Source organism: Hyperoodon ampullatus, assembly GCF_949752795.1.
Source record: "Hyperoodon ampullatus genome assembly, chromosome: 3".
NCBI lineage: Eukaryota > Metazoa > Chordata > Mammalia > Artiodactyla > Ziphiidae > Hyperoodon > Hyperoodon ampullatus.
Window position 1 is genome coordinate 20003368 of NC_136916.1, and position 22803 is coordinate 20026170.

At 41.2% G+C, this 22803-nt stretch overlaps 1 protein-coding gene across 3 annotated transcripts in view; it reads right to left on the reverse strand.

Moving 5' to 3' along the window:
* Positions 1-22803, reverse strand: part of CDC123 (cell division cycle 123) — a gene marked incomplete at its 5' end in the record, with an annotated part of 58181 nt that overhangs the window by 33446 nt on the left and 1932 nt on the right. For 2 of the 3 annotated variants that reach the window (XM_079698924.1, XM_079698922.1), the window contains 5 exons: positions 1390-1496; positions 4760-4855; positions 12361-12393; positions 12649-12706; positions 19995-20066. In XM_079698924.1, coding sequence (XP_079555050.1) covers positions 1390-1496; positions 4760-4855; positions 12361-12393; positions 12649-12706; positions 19995-20066 — 366 coding nt within the window. The remainder of the gene's footprint in view (positions 1-1389; positions 1497-4759; positions 4856-12360; positions 12394-12648; positions 12707-19994; positions 20067-22803) is intronic. The other variant, XM_079698923.1, reaches the window with a different exon arrangement.

The following is a 22803-nucleotide window of genomic DNA, read 5'->3' on the forward strand; positions in this document are numbered from 1 at the left end:
GGTGTCTCCCAGAACGAAAATGCTGCTGCATTATTACTAAAGCAAACACCTCATAACACCTGTGCCAACACAACCATAAAAGGCTGACACCTAAATGTCGGAACAACATAAAGCTTTTTCTGTAAGTGAACCAGAAAAACCAATACAGGTAAAGTCCTTTTATAATAAACTGGCAATACAATCACACTCATTTATTATTACTTAACTTCATTTTCTTAAATTAATTTAATACTAAAACCATATGCCCAAGCTGCAGAACCAGATGCAAAAGAGATGATGCACAACTGACTTGTAGGGAATGTATTTTCTTTATGCCAGGCTCCTCTTCAAAAAAGGATTTGAGGCTGAAAGGGGATGAATGAGCAGGGCAAACTGAACTGAATGGACGGGGAAGAGGTGGCATGCATACATGACATATGTATGTATTCACCTGTGTACCTGCTTAGTTTCTAGATTTTTTGATATGCTTTATTTTAGAGATCAGATTAAAGGTTAGTTTAATTGAGATTTCGGATTTAAAATCGGGGTAGGATAAGAAATCTAGAAGAATAACTGCTGTTTGATGAGAGAACAAAAGAAGCATAAAGAGATCGCCTACAGTGCCGCAGTGCAGGGGGGCTGTGTGCCTACGACGAAGGGTTAGTTACAGAGTAACTAGCAGAGGGAAGAAAACAGCAAGTCCATGTCTGGGAATTTATCCTAAGGAAAAAAATCAGGAAAGCAGGCAAAGATTTAGCTCAAGGATATTCACTGCAGGACTAAGAAGAAAAGAGACGAATAAGAAGAGAGAACTAATGAAATAAATGATGCTATAGCTGTCCAGTGGAATACTCTGAAGCAAGTTTAAAATAATGATGTGTTTAATATTTAATGACACATAAAGATGTTTGATATATACTGATTAAGTGCAAAAGCAGCCTCATAAGCAATATGAGCTATATGATCCCATTTTTGTTTTAAAAAACTGGAATACAGTTAGAGACAGGTGTATCTATATTATACCTATGCACAGACAGAATCCTGGAAGTACAGAAAACCAACTGTGGCGAGATCATGAATGCTTTTACATTTCCTGTTTTTGTGTAGCTATAGTCCCCACTTTTATTTTTCTATGATAAGCATATATTAGCTTTATAATAAGAAAAAAATTACCACTATATTTACTGGGCAGATACACAGAAAGCCCTTGATATTTAGGGATATTCATTGTATAGCATTAGCTGTCAATGGAAAAGAAAGGTTTGCTTTAGTAGGTCATTTGAGAAAATGAAACAGCCTTGGTATGTGGATCTGTTGTTTACCATAGTACTAGAACTAATGGAATTTCATCTGTAGAAAAACTCACAAGTACTGAAACTACTGACATAAGAGAACAAGAGATATACTTACGGTTGGGTGAAGTCACGAGTGATGAAATCAGAACTCTTGAACAGTAGGAAGATGTCACTGAGCGTTTTACATTTCAGAGAACTATTCATTGCTATCCAGTACGCGTCCTAAATGATAGAGCACATGCTACTTAGTATATATTCCAAGTTAGTTGCTATGAATGAAGTTCAAGCCTATAGCCAAAATCAACAATGCATATAACCTGAAGGGGTTGAAGAAAAAAGTCAGGTAAGAAATTTTAGCTAGGGCGTCCCTGGTGGCGCAGTAGTTAAGAATCTGCCTGCCAATGCAGGGGACATGGGTTCGAGCCCTGGCCCGGGAAGATCCCACACGCTGCAGAGCAACTAAACCCGTGCGCCACAACTACTGAGCCTGCGCTCTAGAACCCACGTGCCGCAACTACCGAAGCCCGCGCACCTAAAGCCCGTGCTCCGCAACAAGAGAAGCCACCGCAGTGAGAAGCCGGCGCACTGCAACGAAGAGTAGCCCCCGCGCACCGCAACTAGAGAAAGCCCGTGTGCAGCAACAAAGACCCAACGCGGCCAAGTATGAATAAATTAAAAAAAAAAAAAAAAGAAATTTTAGCTATACTGTCAATTGTCAAGTTACACTTCTAAACAAGGAACAGCATCACCACTGCATGTCGGATACTCAGTCTTGAACCAAGATGTTCAGGTTCTCACCTTTCAGCTCAGGCCCAAGGACTGCCCTGTGTCTTCCTCACGGATGGTGAAAGAGGGGGATAAGGAGATATCAGAAATGCTGACACTTCAGCTAGAAGACTCAGGCATAAAAAAACAGCCTGACTAGCGACTAAGAAAACAGAGAACCTTCCTTTCTTCCTGTTTCTGGGGAGAGACGGCTGGAACCCTGAAGTTGGATGACTGCAACAGTTAAGACCCATGTCTATCAGATCTGGGAGGGAGGAGGTGACATATTCTGAACCATCACAATGTTAAATGGTGAAAGCCTCAAATATATGCACCAAAAAAAAGTAAGAAGAGCAGACACAGGAGGCACAAACCTCAGCGAAATATGCCTAAAAATGATAGAATAATTAAGTAATTTAAAAAACGTACTTCTCCCATAGACAGATCAGACACAGGACAGTAATTGAGAAAACTAATGATTGCAAAAAAAATGTCCAGTTATCCACACGGTATGAAAGAAAGCACTGGAACACAGTCGGCACTCAATAAATAAAAAATAAATGAACAAAGGAATAACTTAAAATCACAAATAATCTATCCATTTTAACTGGAAAGCCTCAAGCCAGATCAGTAGTCAAGAACAACTCAAGTTACTGCTCATAGATAAACTAAAAATGAGTTTCAATAACTTCTTTATAATAACTTCTTTAAAATTTCTCCCAATGAAAAAGGATGATGAACTTCTGGTTAAAGATGGTATACTGAACACACAAATTTAACTCCACTAAAACAACAGTATATACATAGAAAACCATGCAGCTGAATAAACAAGACAGTTATTAACTCCAGGGAAAACAAAATGTTGAATAAGAAAACACAAGCAATGTATGGTATATATCAGATATGTACGTAGTGTTTGCATAAACATAATATGAGAAGCACTGAATACTGGTCTAATCAAAGTATGCCATTCTGATGATGAGGACAGTGGAACAGAAAGCAGTGGGGACAGGGCTTCCCTGGTGGCTCAGTGGTTAAGAATCCGCCTGCCAATGCAGGGGACATGGGTTCGAGCCCTGGTCCAGGAAGATCGCACATGCCGTGGAGCAACTAAGCCCATGTGCCACAACTACTGAGCCTGTGCTCTAGAGCCCGCGAGCCACAACTACTGAGCCTGTGCACCTAGAGCCCATGCTCCACAACGAGAAGCCACTGAAATAAGAAGCCCATGCACCACAACAGAGAGTAGCCCCCGCTCAATGCAACTAGAGAAAGCCCGAGCAGCAACGAAGACCCAATGCAACCAAAAATAAATAAATAAATAGATAAGGTAGATAGATAGATAGATAAATAAATAAATAAAGTAGTGGGGACAGGAGATGAAACAGAGCTGAACCTTTCTGTTCTAAAGCAGGAAGTCAGTAATAAACATCTAAGACAGAAGAACAGAGAAGTAGAGGAAAATAACAGAAGGTACTAAAATATTTGAAAACAGCTGCCTCTGAGCAGTGGGAAATAGTGAAGCAAAACGGGTGTCAGAACTGGCTGATTTCTGTAGCAAGTTTCCAGATCTTCTGAAAATTTAAACTATGTATATGTAATACAATGGAATATTACTCAGCCATAAAAAGGAATGAAATAGGGTCATTTGTAGAGACGTGGATGGACCTAGAGTGTGTCATACAGAGTGAAGTAAGTCAGAAAGAGAAAAACAAATATCATACATTAATGCATATATGTGGAATCTAGAAAAATGGTATATATGACCTTATTTGCAAAGCAGAAATAGAGACACAGATGTAGAGAAAGGGGGAAATGGGTGGGGTGGGATGAATTGGGAGATTGGGATTGACACATATACACTATTGATACTATGTATAAAATAGACAACTGATGGGAACATACTGTATAGCACAGGGAACTCTACCTAATGCACTGTGGTGATCTGAATGGGAGGGGAATCCAAAAGGGAGGGGATATATGTATTTGTATGGCTGATTCATTCTGCTGTGCAGTAGAAGCTAACACAACATTGTAAAGCAACTATACTCCAATAAAAATTAATAAAAAATCCTATGTATATGTGTCACTAATTTTAATAACTAAAAACAAAAATTAGATTAAGTACAATTTATCATTCATGTTAGAATAAGAAAAGATAAGCACATGAGATGATTTTTTGAAAATGCAGATAAGTCTTGATTCCTTAAATGAGCCTTGCTGACATAAAATTGTTTTCTACTGGAATAGAAAAAAATAACGAATTTTCCTTTAGACCTTAACTTAAAAAAAAATCTTGTCAATGTAATGTTGAAATGATAAAACACAATTTAAGAAAACGTCAGGTGATCTGTCAAACAACTGTTTCTAGATCCTATGACATTTTAATTTTTTTTACCTTTCAATAGAGAAAAATTTCTCTGTCAAACTGAACAGGTGAAGTTTTGAAAAGGGTAAAGAAAGGCTTTTCTCAGATTTCTAGCGCAATCAGCAACACAAGAGGTTGAAACTGTCAACTGGCAAAATATACAGCATTTCACAGACCCAGGGAAGTGTATTGCAAAATCAGGAAAATAAAATAACGGGGAAAATAAAAATAAATTCCACGGAATTCCCTAGAATTAGGAATATAATCAGACCCTCTATGAGGATATAAAGCGAAATGGAATAGCAAAACAAATAATATTCACACAGTGAGAGATTTACTGATGTGTTCCTACCCTTGGGGCACTCCAGTTAAGCTTTGGAAATACACTGCCCCCCAGGGAATTGATAGCTTCTTGGACTTTAGTGGTGAACTCAGGAAATTCTGGTGCCTACAGAGAGAAAGAAGAAATCATTTGGGCAAGTCAGTATCATCACAACAAATATAGAAAACAAGATCAAAATCTCAAAGTTCAACACTTCAGGGCGTAAAAAATAATTTAGAATACAAATTACTATCAGAATTTCTGAACTCAGCTAAATAAAATCAATGATCAAATAGCATTTATCTGAAAAGGAAAAAAAAATAACAAGTGCCAATGGCACTTTCCAAAACAATCAAGACCCACAAAGCTGAAGAGACAGATGTTACAAGGCACCTGGGGATGTGAGGAAGGAATGAATGATTCTCTTAGCACCTACATAAAACCAGTATCTATTAAATGAAAAGAGACGGATAGAATATCACCTGTGCATATACTCTAATTCTCAGAAATAATACCTCGCATTTAAGGGCCAGAAGCCTTTCCATTTGCAGGAAAAGATTCTTGGACGTTTCCCCAAAAGTCTTCATGAGAATAAGAAATAAATTATGTGGTTAACTGTATTTAAACGCTGCTATTTCCGGATAAGTTTTAATATAAACAAAATTTAAAAATAGGACCTTGGTGAAGTTAAAATGTTCTTTCCTGTCTGGTTGGTTTTAAAATGTGTATTTTTTTTCCCCCTACAAATTTATTTATTTATTTATTTATTTTTGGCTGCATTGGGTCTTCGTTACTGCGCGCGGGCTTTCTCCAGTTGTGGCGAGCGGGGGCTACTCTTCGTTGTGGTGTGCGGGCTTCTCGTTGCAGTGGCTTCTCTTGTTGCAGAGCACAGGCTCTAGGCATGCGGGCTTCAGTGGTTGTGGCTCACGGGCTCTAGAGCACAGGCTCAGTAGTTGTGGTGCATGGGCTTAGTTGCTCCATGGCATGTGGGATCTTCCCGGACCAGGGCTCGAACCCGTGTCCCCTGCATTGGCAGGCGGATTCTTAACCACTGTGCCACCAGGGAAGTCCCTAAAATGTGTATTTTATATTGGTGAGTAACCAAAACATTCTAAGTGTTGTTTCAACCAGGAAGTAAGTAGAAATACAGTGGTGACAGAATGTAAACGTAATTACAATTATGCTCTCCCTCGAGCCTTCTGTCACCATCAGGAGCACATGGACATAAAGTAGAGAAAAGGGGAGTTAGAGAGATGGAAGTGGGGCCTGCAGGAGAGACAAGAATACAAAAACACTAACACTGATGCTCTGCAGTCACTTTTTCCCTTTATATTTGCTGCCCCCTACTGGGCAACTGCAAATACTGAAAAAGTCCAGTCATGACAAGTTCTTCCACAAGGGGAATAAAAAGTTACAATAGGTCTAGAGTAAGCTAAGGGAGTGGGAGGTACAAATTACTGGGTGTAAGAGAGGCTACAAGGATATATTATTGTACAACACGGGGAATGATGCATTATTTTGTAAAACTGTAAATGGAGTATAACCTTTAAAAATTGTATAAAAGTTTTTTTTAATTAAAAAATGAGGGCTTCCCTGGTGGCGCAGTGGTTGAGAGTCTGCCTGCCGATGCAGGGGACACGGGTTCGTGCCCCGGTCTGGGAAGATCCCACATGCCGCGGAGCAACTGGGCCCGTGAGCCAAAATTACTGAGCCTGCGCGTCTGGAGCCTGTGCTCCGCAACAGGAGAGGCCGCGATAGTGAGAGGCCCGCGCACCGCGATGAAGAGTGGCCCCCGCTCTCCACAACTAGAGAAAGCCCTCGCACAGAAACGAAGACCCAACACAGCCAAAAATAAATAAATAGATAAAGCAAACTGTCAACAAGTAAAAATAAAAACACTATAAAAAAAAAATGAAATTATTATTATTGTTTCAAGTCACAAAGTTTTAGGATGACTTATTATTCAGCAATAAATAATCAAATACCCAAAAAGAAAAATGGCTTATGCTGATCCCCAAGATCTAATCCAGTTATGACAGAGAAAAAACTATGACTCAAGGCACAGAGACACAGACCAAAAAATGAAAGTTTAAAAAAAAAAAAGGTAACATATTCCCCAGACAAGATACCAGCTTTAAGCAACAGGCTAGTGAGTGCAGGCAGAGATCAAGGGCAGGTTGGACTTGCTTTCTTTCTGCTGCAGGTGTACATGACCTCTGGACTGATCAGCAGCATCTTTCAGTTAGTTATCTGACAGCCTGCCACCATCTCCATCCTCTGTTATTCTTCTGCTTAGATACATGAAACTAAACTGCAGCCATTTAGAGAGGTTTACAAAATGAATAACAGCCTTGAGTCCTTTATCTTCCATTCGTCTCTCCCTCATTTCTGTTAAGGCAGTAATTTCCTTAGCATCCCCTGAAGTTGCTGGTTTGGCTACCCTAGGGCTCTATCCATAAAAAGTCATCTAAGATCTGCATTAGCAATATTTTTTTTTTTTTTTTTTTTGCGGTATGTGGGCCTCTCATTGTTGTGGCCTCTCCCGTTGCGAAGCACAGGCTCCGGACGCGCAGGCTCAGCAGCCATGGCTCACGGGCCCAGCCGCTGCGCGGCATGTGGGATCTTCCCAGACCAGGGCACGAACCCGTGTCCCCTGCATCGGCAGGCGCACTCTCAACCACTGCGCCACCAGGGAAGCCCAGCAATATTTTTGATAAATGGCACAGTTACACAAATTGTACAATATGAGGGCTTCTATCTTCAAAGACAAAACAATTTAATTTTCCTATCCCATAAAACTTCACATATAAGGATTGCTTTATATTTCTGTATTACATTTTTTCTTTACCATATAAGTTATAGGTATACAATATAGTGATTCACAATTTTTAAAGGTTATACTTCATTTATAGTTATTGTAAACTATTGGCTATTCTGTATCATTGATAATTTTTTTTTTTTTTTTTTTTGCGGTACGCGGGCCTCTCACTGTTGTGGCCTCTCCCGTTGCAGAGCACAGGCTCCAGACGCGCAGGCTCAGCGGCCATGGCTCACGGGCCCAGCCGCTCCGTGGCATGTGGGACCCTCCCAGACCAGGGCACGAACCTGTGTCCCCTGCATCGGCAGGCGGACTCTTAACCACTGCGCCACCAGGGAAGTCCCATTGATACATTTTAAAAGAGGCAATCGATTCCCTCAAATCCTCCAATTATTCAACTTTAAGAAATCCTGCCCTAAGGATACTAAAACAAATTTAAATGATGAAAAGTTTATGTATTGTACAGAAAAATCTGTGCTTTCAGTGAAAGACTATGTATTCTATACATACAGCACTTTCCGGGTTACCTGATTCTAGCTGGGTCTGTGAGCTAGTTTACAACTTGGTGAAATATAGGTAAGTGAAAACAATGAGAAGTATTTCTTACAGACGTGAAAATTCTATCCTGTCTGGTGGAAATCAGCTATCTTCCCTCCCACGTATTCATCTCAATACTCCTAATCTATAAATGAGTCTGTCCTTTGGGTTCTCTTTTGAGACAGTTATAACATCTGCCTGGTTCCCTCATGAGTTAAATACAGCCTTCAACGTGTGTTAAGTCATTATTCTACCTTTTCCTGAAAATTATCTTTTAACAGATTTAACTAGTAATAGGGTTCTTTTAAGCTCACAGTTCAAGTCGATTTTAAATTCGTGGAACACCTCACTTGTCTGAGAAAAGGTTCCTGTTTTAGGTCAGAAAAAATCCACATTTTAAATCATATCCATGGACTTTCTATGATCCAAACTCACCTATCTCTCCAACTTTACCCACCACAGCCCCCCTGTATCACACCCATCAGAAGGGTTATTTCTTTTAAAAAATATTTTAATCATGAAATAAATGTTTTAAATATACAAAAAATATATACCTGGATCCATACATTCAACAGTTTGACATGTCTGATCCAGACCTTTACGTTTCTTAAGGAAAAAACATCACAGATACTAATGAAGTTCCTCATCTCCTTGCTCTCCTCCCTAATGCTTCCCTCTCCCCACAGGCAACCATCATTACAAGAGTGGGCATATTCTTCTACAGTCCTGATGTTATACTACGTGTGCCTGTCCATAAAACATAACATTTAAAAAATTTAAAGTAACTGTTGTCACTTGATATGTATACTTTTGGCAACTTGCTCTTTGAAATTCACCACTGTGCCTTTGGAATTTACCCATCTTGACTACTTGGTTCCATTTTTAATGGGGCATTTCTATCACTACACTAATTACTAATTACTTGCAGTGGTAATTTTCCCACCTTGGGTCCTGGCTCACGTTCCTCTTCTGAGAGCGCTCTTCTGCCATGAAAGCTCCCCTGCCCAACATCTAGCTCTCCCCAGTGAAACCCAATCACTTTTTAATTTTTTATTTTGAAATAATTTGAGACTTCCAGAAGCATTAAAAGAAGGGTAACAAGAATTTCCACACACTCTTCACTCAGGCACTTTACCACATTGCTTTATCATTCTCCCCCTCAACTTCCTTTCTACATATAAGCAGGCAGGGGTAGGGGTGTGTGTGGGGGGGTGTGTGTGTTGGGGGGGGCATGTGTGTGTGTGGTGTGTGTGTGTGTAAAGCAGTAACTTTTTTTTACATAACCCAGCCAAATTATCAAAATCAGGGAGGTAATGTGGATACAATACCATTATCTCATCTACGGATCTTATTCAAAATGTGCCCATTGTCCTGATAACATCTTTTATAGCAAAAGAAAAATGGAACATTTTCCTCTGGCTCAGGACCCAGTCTAGCATCGAGCACTGCATTTCCTTGTCGTGTATCCTTAATCTCCTTTCATCTGTAACATTTCCTCTCTCTGTTGCTCGTTATCTTTCATGACCCTGACATTTTGGAGAGTACAGGGCAGCGACTCTATGTAATTTCCAAAACGATGAGTTTGCTGGCTGCTTCCTCATGACTGGATTCAGGTTGTGCATTGTTGGCAGGTGATGTGTCCTTCTGTGCCTTGTACGAGGAGACAGGCGATGTAGGTCTGTCCCATCACTGAGAAGGTTAACTTTGGTCACACTGGTGCCAGCTCTTTCCACTGTGAAGGTACTATTTTTCTCTTTACCGCTAGTAAGTAATTTTGGTGGACATAACTTTGAGAATACTCAAGTATCCTCATCAAATATTCACCCATGAGTTTTAACATCTATTCCATCAATTATTACTATAATGGTTGCAAATGGTGATTTCCAATTCTATCATTCCTTCTACAATTATTAGTTGGTGTCTTTTCTACTATAAAGAAGGGCTTTCTCTTCTGCTCCATTTATTTAATTTAATCATTTGTTTATGTCAGTATGGGACCATGGATTCTAATTTTAGTCAATGGTTATACTCCATTACCATTATTGTTTTGTTATGATGTTCACGTATGTGGCCAGTGGGAGCCCATTCAGGCTAACTTCTGGGTCCTCTGTGTCATGACCCATCAATCTTACTTTCTGACACAAGTTGTTGCAGGCTCATCTTTACCATGCCACCCCCATTCTTTAATTTCTCCAAGGAGCTTCAACTCCTTTTAGTGGAGAATGCTATTTAGACACCAAGATCAGGGCACTAGGTGTGCTCACTGCCACCATGATGTCATTATGTCACTTTTAGAGCTAAGCAGAGTTTGGTAAATACACACATACACATTATTAATTTCTGTATCTATCTGTCTATATTAAAAAAACATGAGTTGATACTGATCATCCTTACACTTAGCATCCAGGCCAAACATCACTTCTCCCTTGAATTATTTCTAGATGCCCTTGGTGGTAACCGTCCTCTGTTTTTTGTTTATTGGGATTTTTTTTGTGGTACGCGGGCCTCTCACTGCTGTGGCCTCTCCCGTTGCGGAGCACGGGCTATGGACGCGCAGGCTCATCAGCCGTGGCTCACGGGCCCAGCCACTCCACGGCATGCGGGATCCTCCCAGACCGGGGCACGAACCTGTGTCCCCTGAATCGGCAGGCAGACTCTCAACCACTGCGCCACCAGGGAAGCCCTGTCCTCTCTGTTTGACAGCACTCTTTCATCACCCCCAAATTGGAGCATCTTTCCTCACTGGTTTATATACTCCCTAACGTCAGGAATCAAATCATAGTCATCTTTATTTACTTCACAGAACCCACTACAGGGCGCTGAATATGGGCAAAAGCTAAGATGTATGCTGAACTGGACAGAATTTTCATAAAAGGAGAGGAACTGACCTGAGTGATATCCAGAGTAAAATAAAACATGTAAACTTGCCTTTTCTGCATGTGTGGACACACTTTTTTTTTTTTTTGTTACGCGGGCCTCTCACTGTTGTGGCCTCTCCCCTTGCGGAGCACAGGCTCCGGACGCACAGGCTCAGCGGCCATGGCTCACAGGCCCAGCCGCTCCGCGGCATGTGGGATCTTCCCGGACCGGGGCACGAACTCGTGTCCCCTGCATCGGCAGGCGGACTCTCAGCCACTGCGCCACCAGGGAAGCCCTGGACACACTTTTTATACCTAAGGAAATGTTTAGGTACCTGCACTTTTTTTCCCTTGTACCCTGGACATCATATCTCTTCCATCAAAATAAACAGAAATATCTCCTTATTTAGAATTGCATTAGAATATACCCTCCTCTAAAACTAGTTTCCTTTATTGTGCCTTTACATTTATTTGTAAGCAATTTTACACAAATCTTTCGCTTTTATCTCAAAGTATGAGCTTTATTTGCCTCCCATATTTTTAGAAATACTCTCATTCCTTTAAAAAGATTTTTGTTAAAACATATTTTAAGTTGAATTTGACGACACTCTTAGCCTGAAAGACTAAAACATGCTCAATCAACTTCTACAGGGACTTCCCTGGTGGCACAGTGGTTAAGAATCCGCCTGCCAATGCAGGGGACAGGGGTTAGAGCCCTGGTCCGGGAAGATCCCACATGCCGCGGAGCAACTAAGCCCGTGCGCCACAGCTACTGAGCCTGCGCTCTAGAGCCCACGAGCCACAACTACTGAGCCCACGAGCCACAACTACTGAGCCCACGTACCACAACTACTGAAGCCCGCATGCCTAGAGCCCATGCTCCGCAACAAGAGAAGCCACCGCAATGAGAAGTCCGCGCACCGCAACAAAGAGTAGCCCCCACTCGCCACAACTAGAGAAAGCCCGCGTGCAGCAACAAAGACCCAACGCAGCCAAATATAAATAAATTAAATAAATTTTAAAAATTAAAAATAAAAAAATCAAAGGGAGTGGCTTCCCTCGCCGTCCGGTGGTTAAGACTCCATCCTTCCAATGCAGGGGGCACGGGTTCGATCCCTGGTCAGGGAACCAAGATCCCACATGCCATATGGCATGGCCAAAAAATAAAATAAAGGTGTATTTTTTATTTTTATTTTTATTTATTTATTTTTTTAAAGGTGTGTTTTTTTTAAAAAATGAAAATAAAAATAAAAGGGCACACCATGTTTGCCTGTAAACAGTGATTTAAGTTATTTTTCAAAATAATAAATAAAAGCTTGAAAAGGTGAGTAAATGGGGATTTAGAGTGATCTGTGTTGAAACTTGGAAGCACCCCAGGGGGACAGCGCGAGGTGGTCCCCACACCTCAAGGCTCTTACCGTAAGCGTGGCTGTGTTCTCATCGTCCGACCACTGCATGGAGAGGGGGACAGAAACAGAACGTTAAATGTGGATAGTGTACTGGGCTTCCAAAAAGCAATGCCGCATCTAAAAATCACCCATACACAGGAGACAGCTTTTCCTGAACACAAAGTATGTGTCCAAGTGAAATTTTCATGTAATTTCTCACTTGATTGAATCTATGCTAAGATCTCAAAGCCAGAACCATTTCAGAGAACATTTCGATTAGAACACATTACGGAACAGTTTATATTATTTTGAACCAACCTGTATTTCTTCTGCTTCATTATCACTGTCTGGCTGAGAACATGTTGGCGGATCTTCCCTGGAAGAACATAAAATGAAAACTGAGCAAGAGAAAGCTTTGGTGCTGTGCAGTCATAATTGCAGGTGTGCTGAGTATATATATTAAAAAAACAGCCTTAGAATTGGAGGATAATGTTAGGAAAAGTTCACTTTTTGAGACAGAAACTAATAAAAACCAACATGAAATTAACGAGAGTACACGTCCAATAAGAGATGGCGTAATAAAAACTTCCTGCCCTCTTCTGAGAAATCACTAGAAACAAGGAAAAGAAAAACTCAAACTCCACCTGTGAGGACACTAAGAATCCAGTCTCAATCCCGATATAAGAGAAAGTGCTGCCCAAGACAAGGAAGATCAGACGGGATGAAGGAAGCCACAGAAGGAATTGCTGGAGGAGCTGTTCCGGGCAACTGCGGGACACCCTGCGGGCACAGCCAAAAATCTTTTGTTTACATAGCAAAAACAGCGCGTGTGGGCTGGTGGCAGGAATTACCCAGGATCTGGACTGGCACCACTGGAGGGCATGGGGGAGGAAGAGAAAGAAATACTCAGACACGCTGTCTTAGAAGGAACCAGTGGGCAAAGTGGGTGTTGAAAAGGGCCATTAACAGCCAATCCTTACCGCCTGGGGCGAAGCAAGGGCTGAAAGGCCGCAGAGGGAGCGACACTGCCCAGGCCCCTCCTCAACACTCAACGACAAACAACTGGCCTATGAAGAACTCACATCACTGAAACCAAATACTAATCAGAATAAGAACCGGCAGAGGATCTACACCAGGAAACTACAAGAAAAAGGGAAAAGGGAGGTTTCTGGTTGACCATGGGCATTTATCCATCCCTATGCTCCCTCTTGAAATGCTACTAAACTGATTTAAAAGATCCCAAGGGAAAAAGCACCAGAGAGGAGACAACTGCAGAGAAGAGACAACAAAAGTCTGGAAAACAGAAAGCCAGTGGCGGGGGGGGACCCAGTGGGCAACAGGCAGACCCTGGAGCCATCACACACGATGGCACCACAGCTCCGGCTTCAAAAGGGGTGACCTGAGTGAAGTCCGTGAAGGGGGCAGGGAGGCACGCCGAGCGGTCCTCAGCTGGCACATCCCCGCAACTCATCCTCCTCCGTGGACCAAGCAAGGTAAGGGCTCCGGTCCTTAACGCCCCAGAGGAAAATGGGGGTGAAATGCTAGAATACGACGAAGTCATAAGTGGAAGTCGTGTTAACAGCGAGACCTCTAGTCCCCTTCCTCCCTCCCTGCTCCCCAAATACAGACAGATTAGAGGATTCATCTCTGTAGACACTGGAAAACCCCAGGGGCAAGACTCACAAATAACTGTCATCTGGGAATCTTCCATCAATACCTGCCGATGGCTGGCACTCTTAGTCAACAAGCCCCACCCGGGTACACAAAGTTTCTGCATGTGTGTGTGTGTGTGTGTCCATCCCTCACTCTTAAATATGAATAAAGGCCTAGAATCATGAGAAAACTAAAGAAAGGCTCCAAGATGAGAAAAGAGTTTTTAAAAAGAGAGAGAAGAGGTACATGGATGAAATAAAGACAATACAGGAACCAGATGAAAAATAATTTTTTAAATCATAAATATCCTCAAAGATAAAAGATACTGCATTCATGAGAGGAGGCCAGAGGACAAGTTGAACTTGTAGAAACTGAAAACGTGGTAGCCAAAATTTAAAAATTCAACAGAATGAATGGCAAAATCAAGGAAAATTTCCAGAAAGTAAAACTAAGAAGACAAACAGACAACAGAGAAGAAATGATAAAATTCAGAGAATGAACCCAGTAGACCCAGCCTCTAAATAATAGGAGTTCCAGAAAGAGAAGCAAGAAAATAAGAGGAAATTATCAAAGACATAATATTTTTAACTGTTCTAGAACGAAAGAGCCCACCAAGTACACATCACAATGAATGGGAAAAACAAAAACAAGAAACTCTGATGATGTATTTACAAAGATGGCCACAACAATTCTTCCCATCTTGACATGCCCCTTTGCAGGGTGACTTTGCCACTCTTCCCATCAAGAAACGGCATCTGTTTTCCCGCCCCTTTAATTCAAACTGGCTTCAAGACTCATTGTGACCAACAAAATGTAGCACAAGGGACACCATGTGATGCTGAACCTAGGTGTCAAGTCTTTACAGCTTCCGTGCCCCTGTTTTTGGAATGTTGCCACCACCACATAAAGGAGCTGAGTCTGAGGCTGAGAAATCACACGGAAAGAGAAGCCCAGGTGACAGTCAGCATCCGCTGCCAGACATGAGTGAGGCATCTTAAAACCATCCAGTTAGGTCGAGCTACCAGACAACTACAGCCGCAAGAGCGACCTCAGCAAGACCAACAGAAGACTTGCCCAGAGTTGAGCATTACAGAGGCTCTGAGATTTGACCCCACTTGCAAGCTAACAAGTTAGCCTGCCAGAGTTCATGGACTCTGGCAGAAGACAGGGGACTCCTGGGTCAGAAACAAAGGACTCTCATTCACAGTACAAAGCATGAGCTCCATCTTTGAATCAGTTCCTTCTGGCCCCTCACGCCCCGTGGGAGGTCAAGGAGTGACCCAGGTTTGTGTTACAATTGAGGAACCCCGAACTTAGAGAATCTCATCTTTTATAATGAGCTACAGGTAAACCTGGCCGGTCTTTGACCCAAGGGGAGACACTGTCTTTATCTGTACTAGACAGTAACAAGCCTGCTCTCTGCTAGGGAGAGACACTATCTCTATCTTCCAAGGCCATCTGCCGCATAAACATCTTTGAAAAGACAATCAGGAACAAAAGCTGTCAGTGCCTCTGTTCAAAAGACATGCAGAGACCCAAGGAGAAGTGTCTCTCAACACCCAGCTGAGCAAACATTGACACATAAAATGGTCACGTTTTAAGTTACTAACTTTAGGCAATACAGATGACTATCATGAAATAACAACACAAAAGGTACTCAATGAACTTGAAAATGCATTTATCACTCTAAAACACCACTTTTGATTTTTGTTAGTATAACAGAATACATTTTAAAAAAACATATTCGTGGGCTTCCCTGGTGGCGCAGTGGTTGAGGGTTCGCCTGCCGATGCAGGGGACACAGGTTTGTGCCCCGGTCCGGGAGGATCTCACATGCCACGCAGCTGCTGGGCCCGTGGGCCATGGCCGCTGAGCCTGCGCGTCCGGAGCCTGTGCTCCGCAACGGGAGAGGCCACAACAGTGAGAGGCCCACGTACCGCAAAAAACAAAACAAAACAAAACAAAAACCATATTTGTAATCGGTGTATTCATACAGTTCTTCAGAAAAACTTATTGCAATTCCTACCATGAGATGTGTCACTGAAATGGAAAAGATGATGGAGTGTATACACGGGCAAGTTCACCAGACTTGCTTCCCAAGGTAAATCTCTAAATACTGAGGACTGAGTTGACGTTAATATTTAGAAGTATTCTCTGTTTTCTGTATCACAGCTAGCACCGAGCTGGTACCTAAAAGCCATGGGAAACGTGAGAGCCCTGGCTTTGGAGGCAGACAGACATTGTCAGAACATGTCAGTTCTGCCACTGTTTTTTATTTATTTTATTTTTTTTTTGCGGTACGTGGGCCTCTCACCGTTGTGGCCTCTCCCATTGCGGAGCACAGGCTCCGGACGCGCAGGCTCAGCGGCCATGGCTCACGGGCCCAGCCACTCCACGGCATGTGGGATCTTCCCGGACCGGGGCACGAACCCATGTCCCCTGCATCAGCAGGCGGACTCTCAACCACTGCGCCACCAGGGAAGCCCAGTTCTGCCACTGTTACTCGTGAGCGTGGCACCAGAATCCCATCTATAAAACCAGGATGACAGTAGCTGCTCTGCAGAGTTGTGAAGATTCAAAACATGAACGAACCTAACATGTGTTTTATAATTGGCATCTATTGTCATTCTCCTTAAGGGAGACGATCAGGGGCCAAAAGGGGACAGTGAGGATGGGCACTTACCTGGGAGCGCTGAGTCAAACCACCTGAATCCGACCCAACTTGTGAGCCCAGGTCAGGCACCACCTCTTCTGTACAAACTTCCTGCATCACCCCAGCTTACAGTGATTATTTCAACTCCAAAAACATGGCTTAACAGAACACTGGGTGCTTTTATTCCAAAAACAGACACCTATTTATTTACATCTTTGACTTGGCGACTAACTAAGCCTGGACTCCCAAGGCAGGATGTCCCACCCATCTTTTTTTGTTTGTTTGTTTTAAATGGAAAGTTTATTTGCTCAGTACACCAGACACCCATCTTGTTATCCCAGTGGCATGCTCAGCACCCAACTCATAGTAGGCACCCAATAATGTGCAATGAAAACGAATCACTGTCTACACCAGAAACGCGTGTGACCAGCCTCCTTTCCGACACCAACTGCAGGCAATGACAACCAAACCAAGCACGTCAAGATCTTCCATGCCTCAGAGCCCTCCTTAATGCCGCTCCCTCAGCCTTGAAGATTCTTCCCTCTGCCCTCCAACTGACTGCTTTCCACCCAAACTTCCTATCTGAGAGGCTCGTAAGTTACCTCTTCAGGGGTATTCTCTGACCCTCCCTGAAATCCTCAGCCTCAACCCACTCCCAGTAATTTAATACGTCAGTGACCACCCCATTTCCTTCACAGTCCTTACCACAATTTTCACTTATATATTTACTGGTGTGTTTGTTTAATGTTCGGACTGAGATTAATGATGATGGTGAGAACAGTTAGTATTTCTTAAGAGCGTACAATGTACTAGGCATTACTTATTTATTTATTTATTTTTTGCGGTACGCGGACCTCTCACTGTTGTGGCCTCTCCCGTTGCGGTGCACAGGCTCCAGACGCGCAGGCTCAGCGGCCATGGCTCACGGGCCCAGCCGCTCCGTGGCATGTGGGATCTTCCCAGACTGGGGCACGAACCCATGTCCCCTGCATTGGCAGGCGGACTCTCAACCACTGCGCCACCAGGGAAGCCCTGTACTAGGCATTATTATATTTATAAACATTAAATATTTCTGGCTAAACATTTTATGCATTATCTCCTTTTATCCCTGCAACAACCCTATTTACAGAAGAGGAAACTGAGGCACAGAGAGCTAGAAAGGAGCAAAGATAGGATTTGTCCCTAGGCAATGTGACTGACAGACCAGCACTGTGCTATCTGACTCCCATAAAATACAAAGCTGAACTGTCAACTCCAAAAAGCCAGGGTCCCTACCTGATCTGTGCATTCCTGGAGAGCAGAGTGAAGTGCTGTGTGCTGTATTGCACTGCTTAACAGTGTTTAACAGGCCTGCTTCTGCCAGAAGCTCATGCACACATCTGGCCAACGAAAAACATCACAGGAGCTCTTCCACAAGCTCAGAGTACTGAAATCTACCCAGGACTTTCAACATCGGGAGGCATTTTCTTTACACTCCCATTTATGTAAGCTTATTAAGTGTTCTATATTTAAAAATAATAAACTTACGTCTGTAAATATCCCAAGGTTGAGACTCACCTACCTATTCTGTTTCCTTATCCTGCAATTATTCCAAGTCATTGAGGCTCTAAATTAATAATTTTCAGGTTATTAAGGGGTTGAGAATACCAAAAACAGAACTATAATCTAGAAAGCTACACAGAAGATCCATCAGACCAAAATATATATATATGTATATATGTGTGTGTGTGTATATATATATATATATGAGACTGTATATATATATATACACACACACACACATATATACATATACATACACACACACATACATATTTATGGTAAAATTAGTATTACTGAAAACATACACAATTCTAATTATATTTCTGAGTTCATTTACTGAAGAAACGTTCATCAAGCACCTCTTGTGTATCAGGCACTGTTCCAAGAGCTGGGAACACAACTGTCCAAGTCCCTGTTCTCATGAAGACTGTATTCTAATAGAACCACTACGGGAATGATGTCAGATGGAAATAAGTATTATACTGAAAAATAAAGTGAGGTTAGGAGATAAAAAGTGATGCACCAAAATGTGGTAATCCATACAATGCAGCAGTATTTAGCCTTGAAAAGGAAGGTAATTCTCACACATACTGTAACATGGATGAACCTTAGGACATTATGCTCAGTGAAATAAGCCAGCCGCAGGAGGACAGGTACTGTGTGATTCCTCTTGTATGAGGTATTTAGAGAAGTCAAATTCACAGGCACAGGAAATAGAATGGTGGTTGCCAGGGGCTGGTGGAAGGGGGCAATGGAGAGTCAGTGTGTAATTGGTACAGAGTTTCAGTTTTACAAGATGGCAAGACTTCTGCAGATGAATGGTGGTGATGGTTGCACAACATTATAACTGTACTTAATACCACTAAACTGTACACTTAAAAATAGTTAATACAGCAAATTTTATGTTGTGTATTTTATCTCAATTAAAAATATATTTTTTAATAATTCTAAGGGAAAATTATTTCCAACCTAGAATTCTATAACAAAAAAAGAGTGACGTTATCAGTAAGGGTTACCATTAAGCTACTTCAGAAAGGAAAGAGAAGGATGAACACTTAGATAACATGACTTCTGAGCAGAGACCTGAATGAAAAAATAGGAATGACATTAAAGTATATGATTCTTAAACTTTTTCCAGTTTGCACTAAAAACACTGAAGCGGGGCTTCCCTGGTGGCGCAGTGGTTGAGAATCTGCCTGCTGGTGCAGGGGACACGGGTTCGAGCCCTGGTCTGGGAGGATCCCACATGCCGCGGAGCAACTAGGCCCATGAGCCACAACTACTGAGCCTGCGCATCTGGAGCCTGTGCTCCATAACAAGAGAGGCCGTGATAAGCCCGTGCACCGCGACGAAGAGTGGCCCCCGCTTGTCACAACTAGAGAAAGCCCTCGCACAGAAGCGAAGATCCAACACAGCAAAAATAAATGGATAAAGTAATGGACTCCTACCCCCAACATCTTAAAAACAAACAAACAAAAAAACACTGAAGCATGGTACTTTCCTTTATAAACAGAGGAACTACTTGAACAAAAGGAATAGTTATCATACACATTTTCTAAAAGTAGAGATGAAAGGAATTACTCAATTTCACAACTTGTAATTATTAGTAGAGGAAGTACTCAATTTTGAAAATCTTATCAACTGGGCATTGACAAGGAATACAGGACAAAGATCAGCACACAATTTTAACTAGGGACAAAAGGGAGAGAATGGGGCCAAAGCTAATGTACTTATTTTACATGGTAATCGCTGAGATTTAATCATTACAAATTTCTTTATGCTAAAATTTAAAGAAGTTTTTTCTGATATGACTTACCTTCCTGACACCACCAGAGTTCCATCATCAAGTAAATAATCCTTCACATTCTGAGGAAGTGGAAGGATGACACTAAAAAAAAAAAAAAAAAAAAAAAATGCACATACCAAAAAAAAGGGCATCAATTTAAAAGACCAACCATAAGCAGAGAAAAAAAGTTCAAAACTCAATTTCTGACTTAGTTGTTCCCTTTATTTTAATATGAAGTGGGAAATGTTAATGATGGACATTTGGTTGCAGCAGACTGGAAATTAGGATAATATGAATAAATACTGTGGTAAACTAAATTAGGTGCATATAATTACCCCCATTGTCTTGGTGATAGAGACAAAAACCAGCCAAATCCAAAGAACTGGACTGAAATCACAGTATGAAAGCAACAAGCTCAGAAGAATTCTGAGTACAAGGGTTATGTGCCTTTAAGAAATTAGAGCCCTGCAGGTATTTGCAGCAACACAGGAAATGAGCAAACAAATCAGAAGATGAACAGCATCTGACCACCTTCTAAGACACGGGGAGGAAGCAGGCTTAAGATGTGGAAACCATTCTTTGGTTGGCAATGAGTGTGTAAGGCTAAGAATTCACGGTATGTTTGGATGTGCATTCTATTCACCTGATCACCAGAGTACACAGCTGCTTACCTGGGCATGCTTCAGTTGAATTGGTTTCAGACAATAATAATTAAGGAATGGCAAAGCCTATGTGAGAAAACTAGAAAGCTGCATGGGAAGGCATCAAATGCCTAAATAAATAAATGAATAATCTTTACTCTTTATATTTGATATACAAGCCTCATTTACCATCATCTTGTTGTCTATTTAATAATCACTGATCATGTTATAAACATTCACTTGTATTACTGTTTATTAAATACGTTTTTTTCTTTTGGGAAAAAAAAAAGGGATGGCAAAGCCATACTTGATATCACTTGAAAAAACGTATGGGATAATTTGGTTTTTTATTCTGTAATAATCATCAAAAATCCTGCCACAGATACCTAAAATGCTATTACTTTGATCTTGAGGCATGTATTTTTTAAAAACTGAAAACGATTTTGGCCTGCTTTCAGAGAGACCATCATTGACTTATAATAGTATGCTTCATTTATTTATTGAATAAGTTTTTTGGCACATTACAGATGAATTTTGTGCACAGGAAAGATTATTCACGAGCTACTTCAGTTTTAGAAATTAATATCTGATTTATCAAAATTACAATTTCACATTCAAAAGCTTACTTCTTCTTCAGGCTCTTAAGTTCAACTACCAAAACTTATTCTTCTATTTGTAAATCTGCTAAATTTTAACAAAATTTCAAGTGAGTCTTTGAAACTTAAAAGTTGCTTTAAATTTTTTAACTCTTGTAAAAATAATCTATTCAACTTTCTTTTTAAATATGTCAATCGTCTAATTACAGGTAAGCCTTTCCAAGTATTTAACTCTTACAAAACCAGTGAATTAAACTGTAAGTACAGTGAATCTAAGGTTCTTGCAAACATTCCAATTGAAATTGAAAAACTTAAAAAATTTTCTTATATCTTTTAATGTATTACAATTCTAAACCAATTACACAATTTAAATTGGAAACACAAGGCTAACCTGTTATACATATGCCAATTGTTCTCAAAAAGGCAAATTCTTAAGGATATTAACTAAACTTAACAGGAGAAAAAACCCTCAAGTTTGAATTATTTCATCACCTCTATATATAATTCTAGCTCTTCCTGGGGTTAAAGATACTTACCCAACAATGTCATCCCAAGAGAATTAGACATGACCTTCCTAAGAGAATTTGAAGTTTACCTTCTCATGGGCCTGAGACTGAGAAATATCGGCAGGGATGCTGGTTCCTGGACATCTAGGGTGATTTTCCTGACCACAATAAGAGCAGAGAGAGCCCTCTTCTATGTCAATAACATCTCTAAGTCCCCAAATCAATGATTTCCCAGTTCACGTCCCTTGTTTCTGAGTTACACTAATTCTCAAGTCTGATGTGAATCCTGACTTTCCCTCCAGGTTGCATCATCCCTTGACTGGATTTGAAACATCTACTTACTGTTTGATTCCATTGTGAATTCTCTGCATATTTTTCCTATTTGGAGGGTCTACAACTCTTACATGTATGAGCCTCACCGAGTTAGATTCTGCATCGTTCTCATGAGTCCCTGAGTCCTGCTGTCACAGTTCTAAAGTCGCCCTAATGACGTGACCTTGCATTATGTTACCTAAGTCATGGAGAAATCCTAGATGACTCCGTTAAGAACTGAATGCCTAGGAGTGGGAAAGGATACAAAAGAAAAGAAAAATCACAGTACAATATGATAAGTACTGTACCAAGTGCAGATGTACCAAAGGCCACCAAAATTCTGAAGAAAAGGGAACCATGCCTGAGAGACTGAGGCCATAAACAAGTCATGGCCAGGCGTATTTGACCCAAAGCTACTGAGGCTGTCGGAAAAGAGCTTAAATCAGTCACCGAAATCCACGATGCAGGCAAGACTCCATGAGGCCTGAACGAAAGATGTAAAAGATTTAATGACAAAGTACCTATCCCATCAAGTCGATATAATTCTATACCAAAGACAAGCTAATCTAATGGAATGGAGGTTGAAGGGGCCTTTAAAAGATTATTTATAACTTTCATATTTGAAGAAAGAAACATTTAGAAAGGAGAGTGGATGGCCCAAAGTCATCTAGCTACTTATTCTTAAGCCTGAGTCAAAGTTCTAGAACATGTCAAAAAATGATTCTATATTCTTTCCTCCATAATCATCTCTGAACCTTGATTAATAAACACCAAATAATAAGGC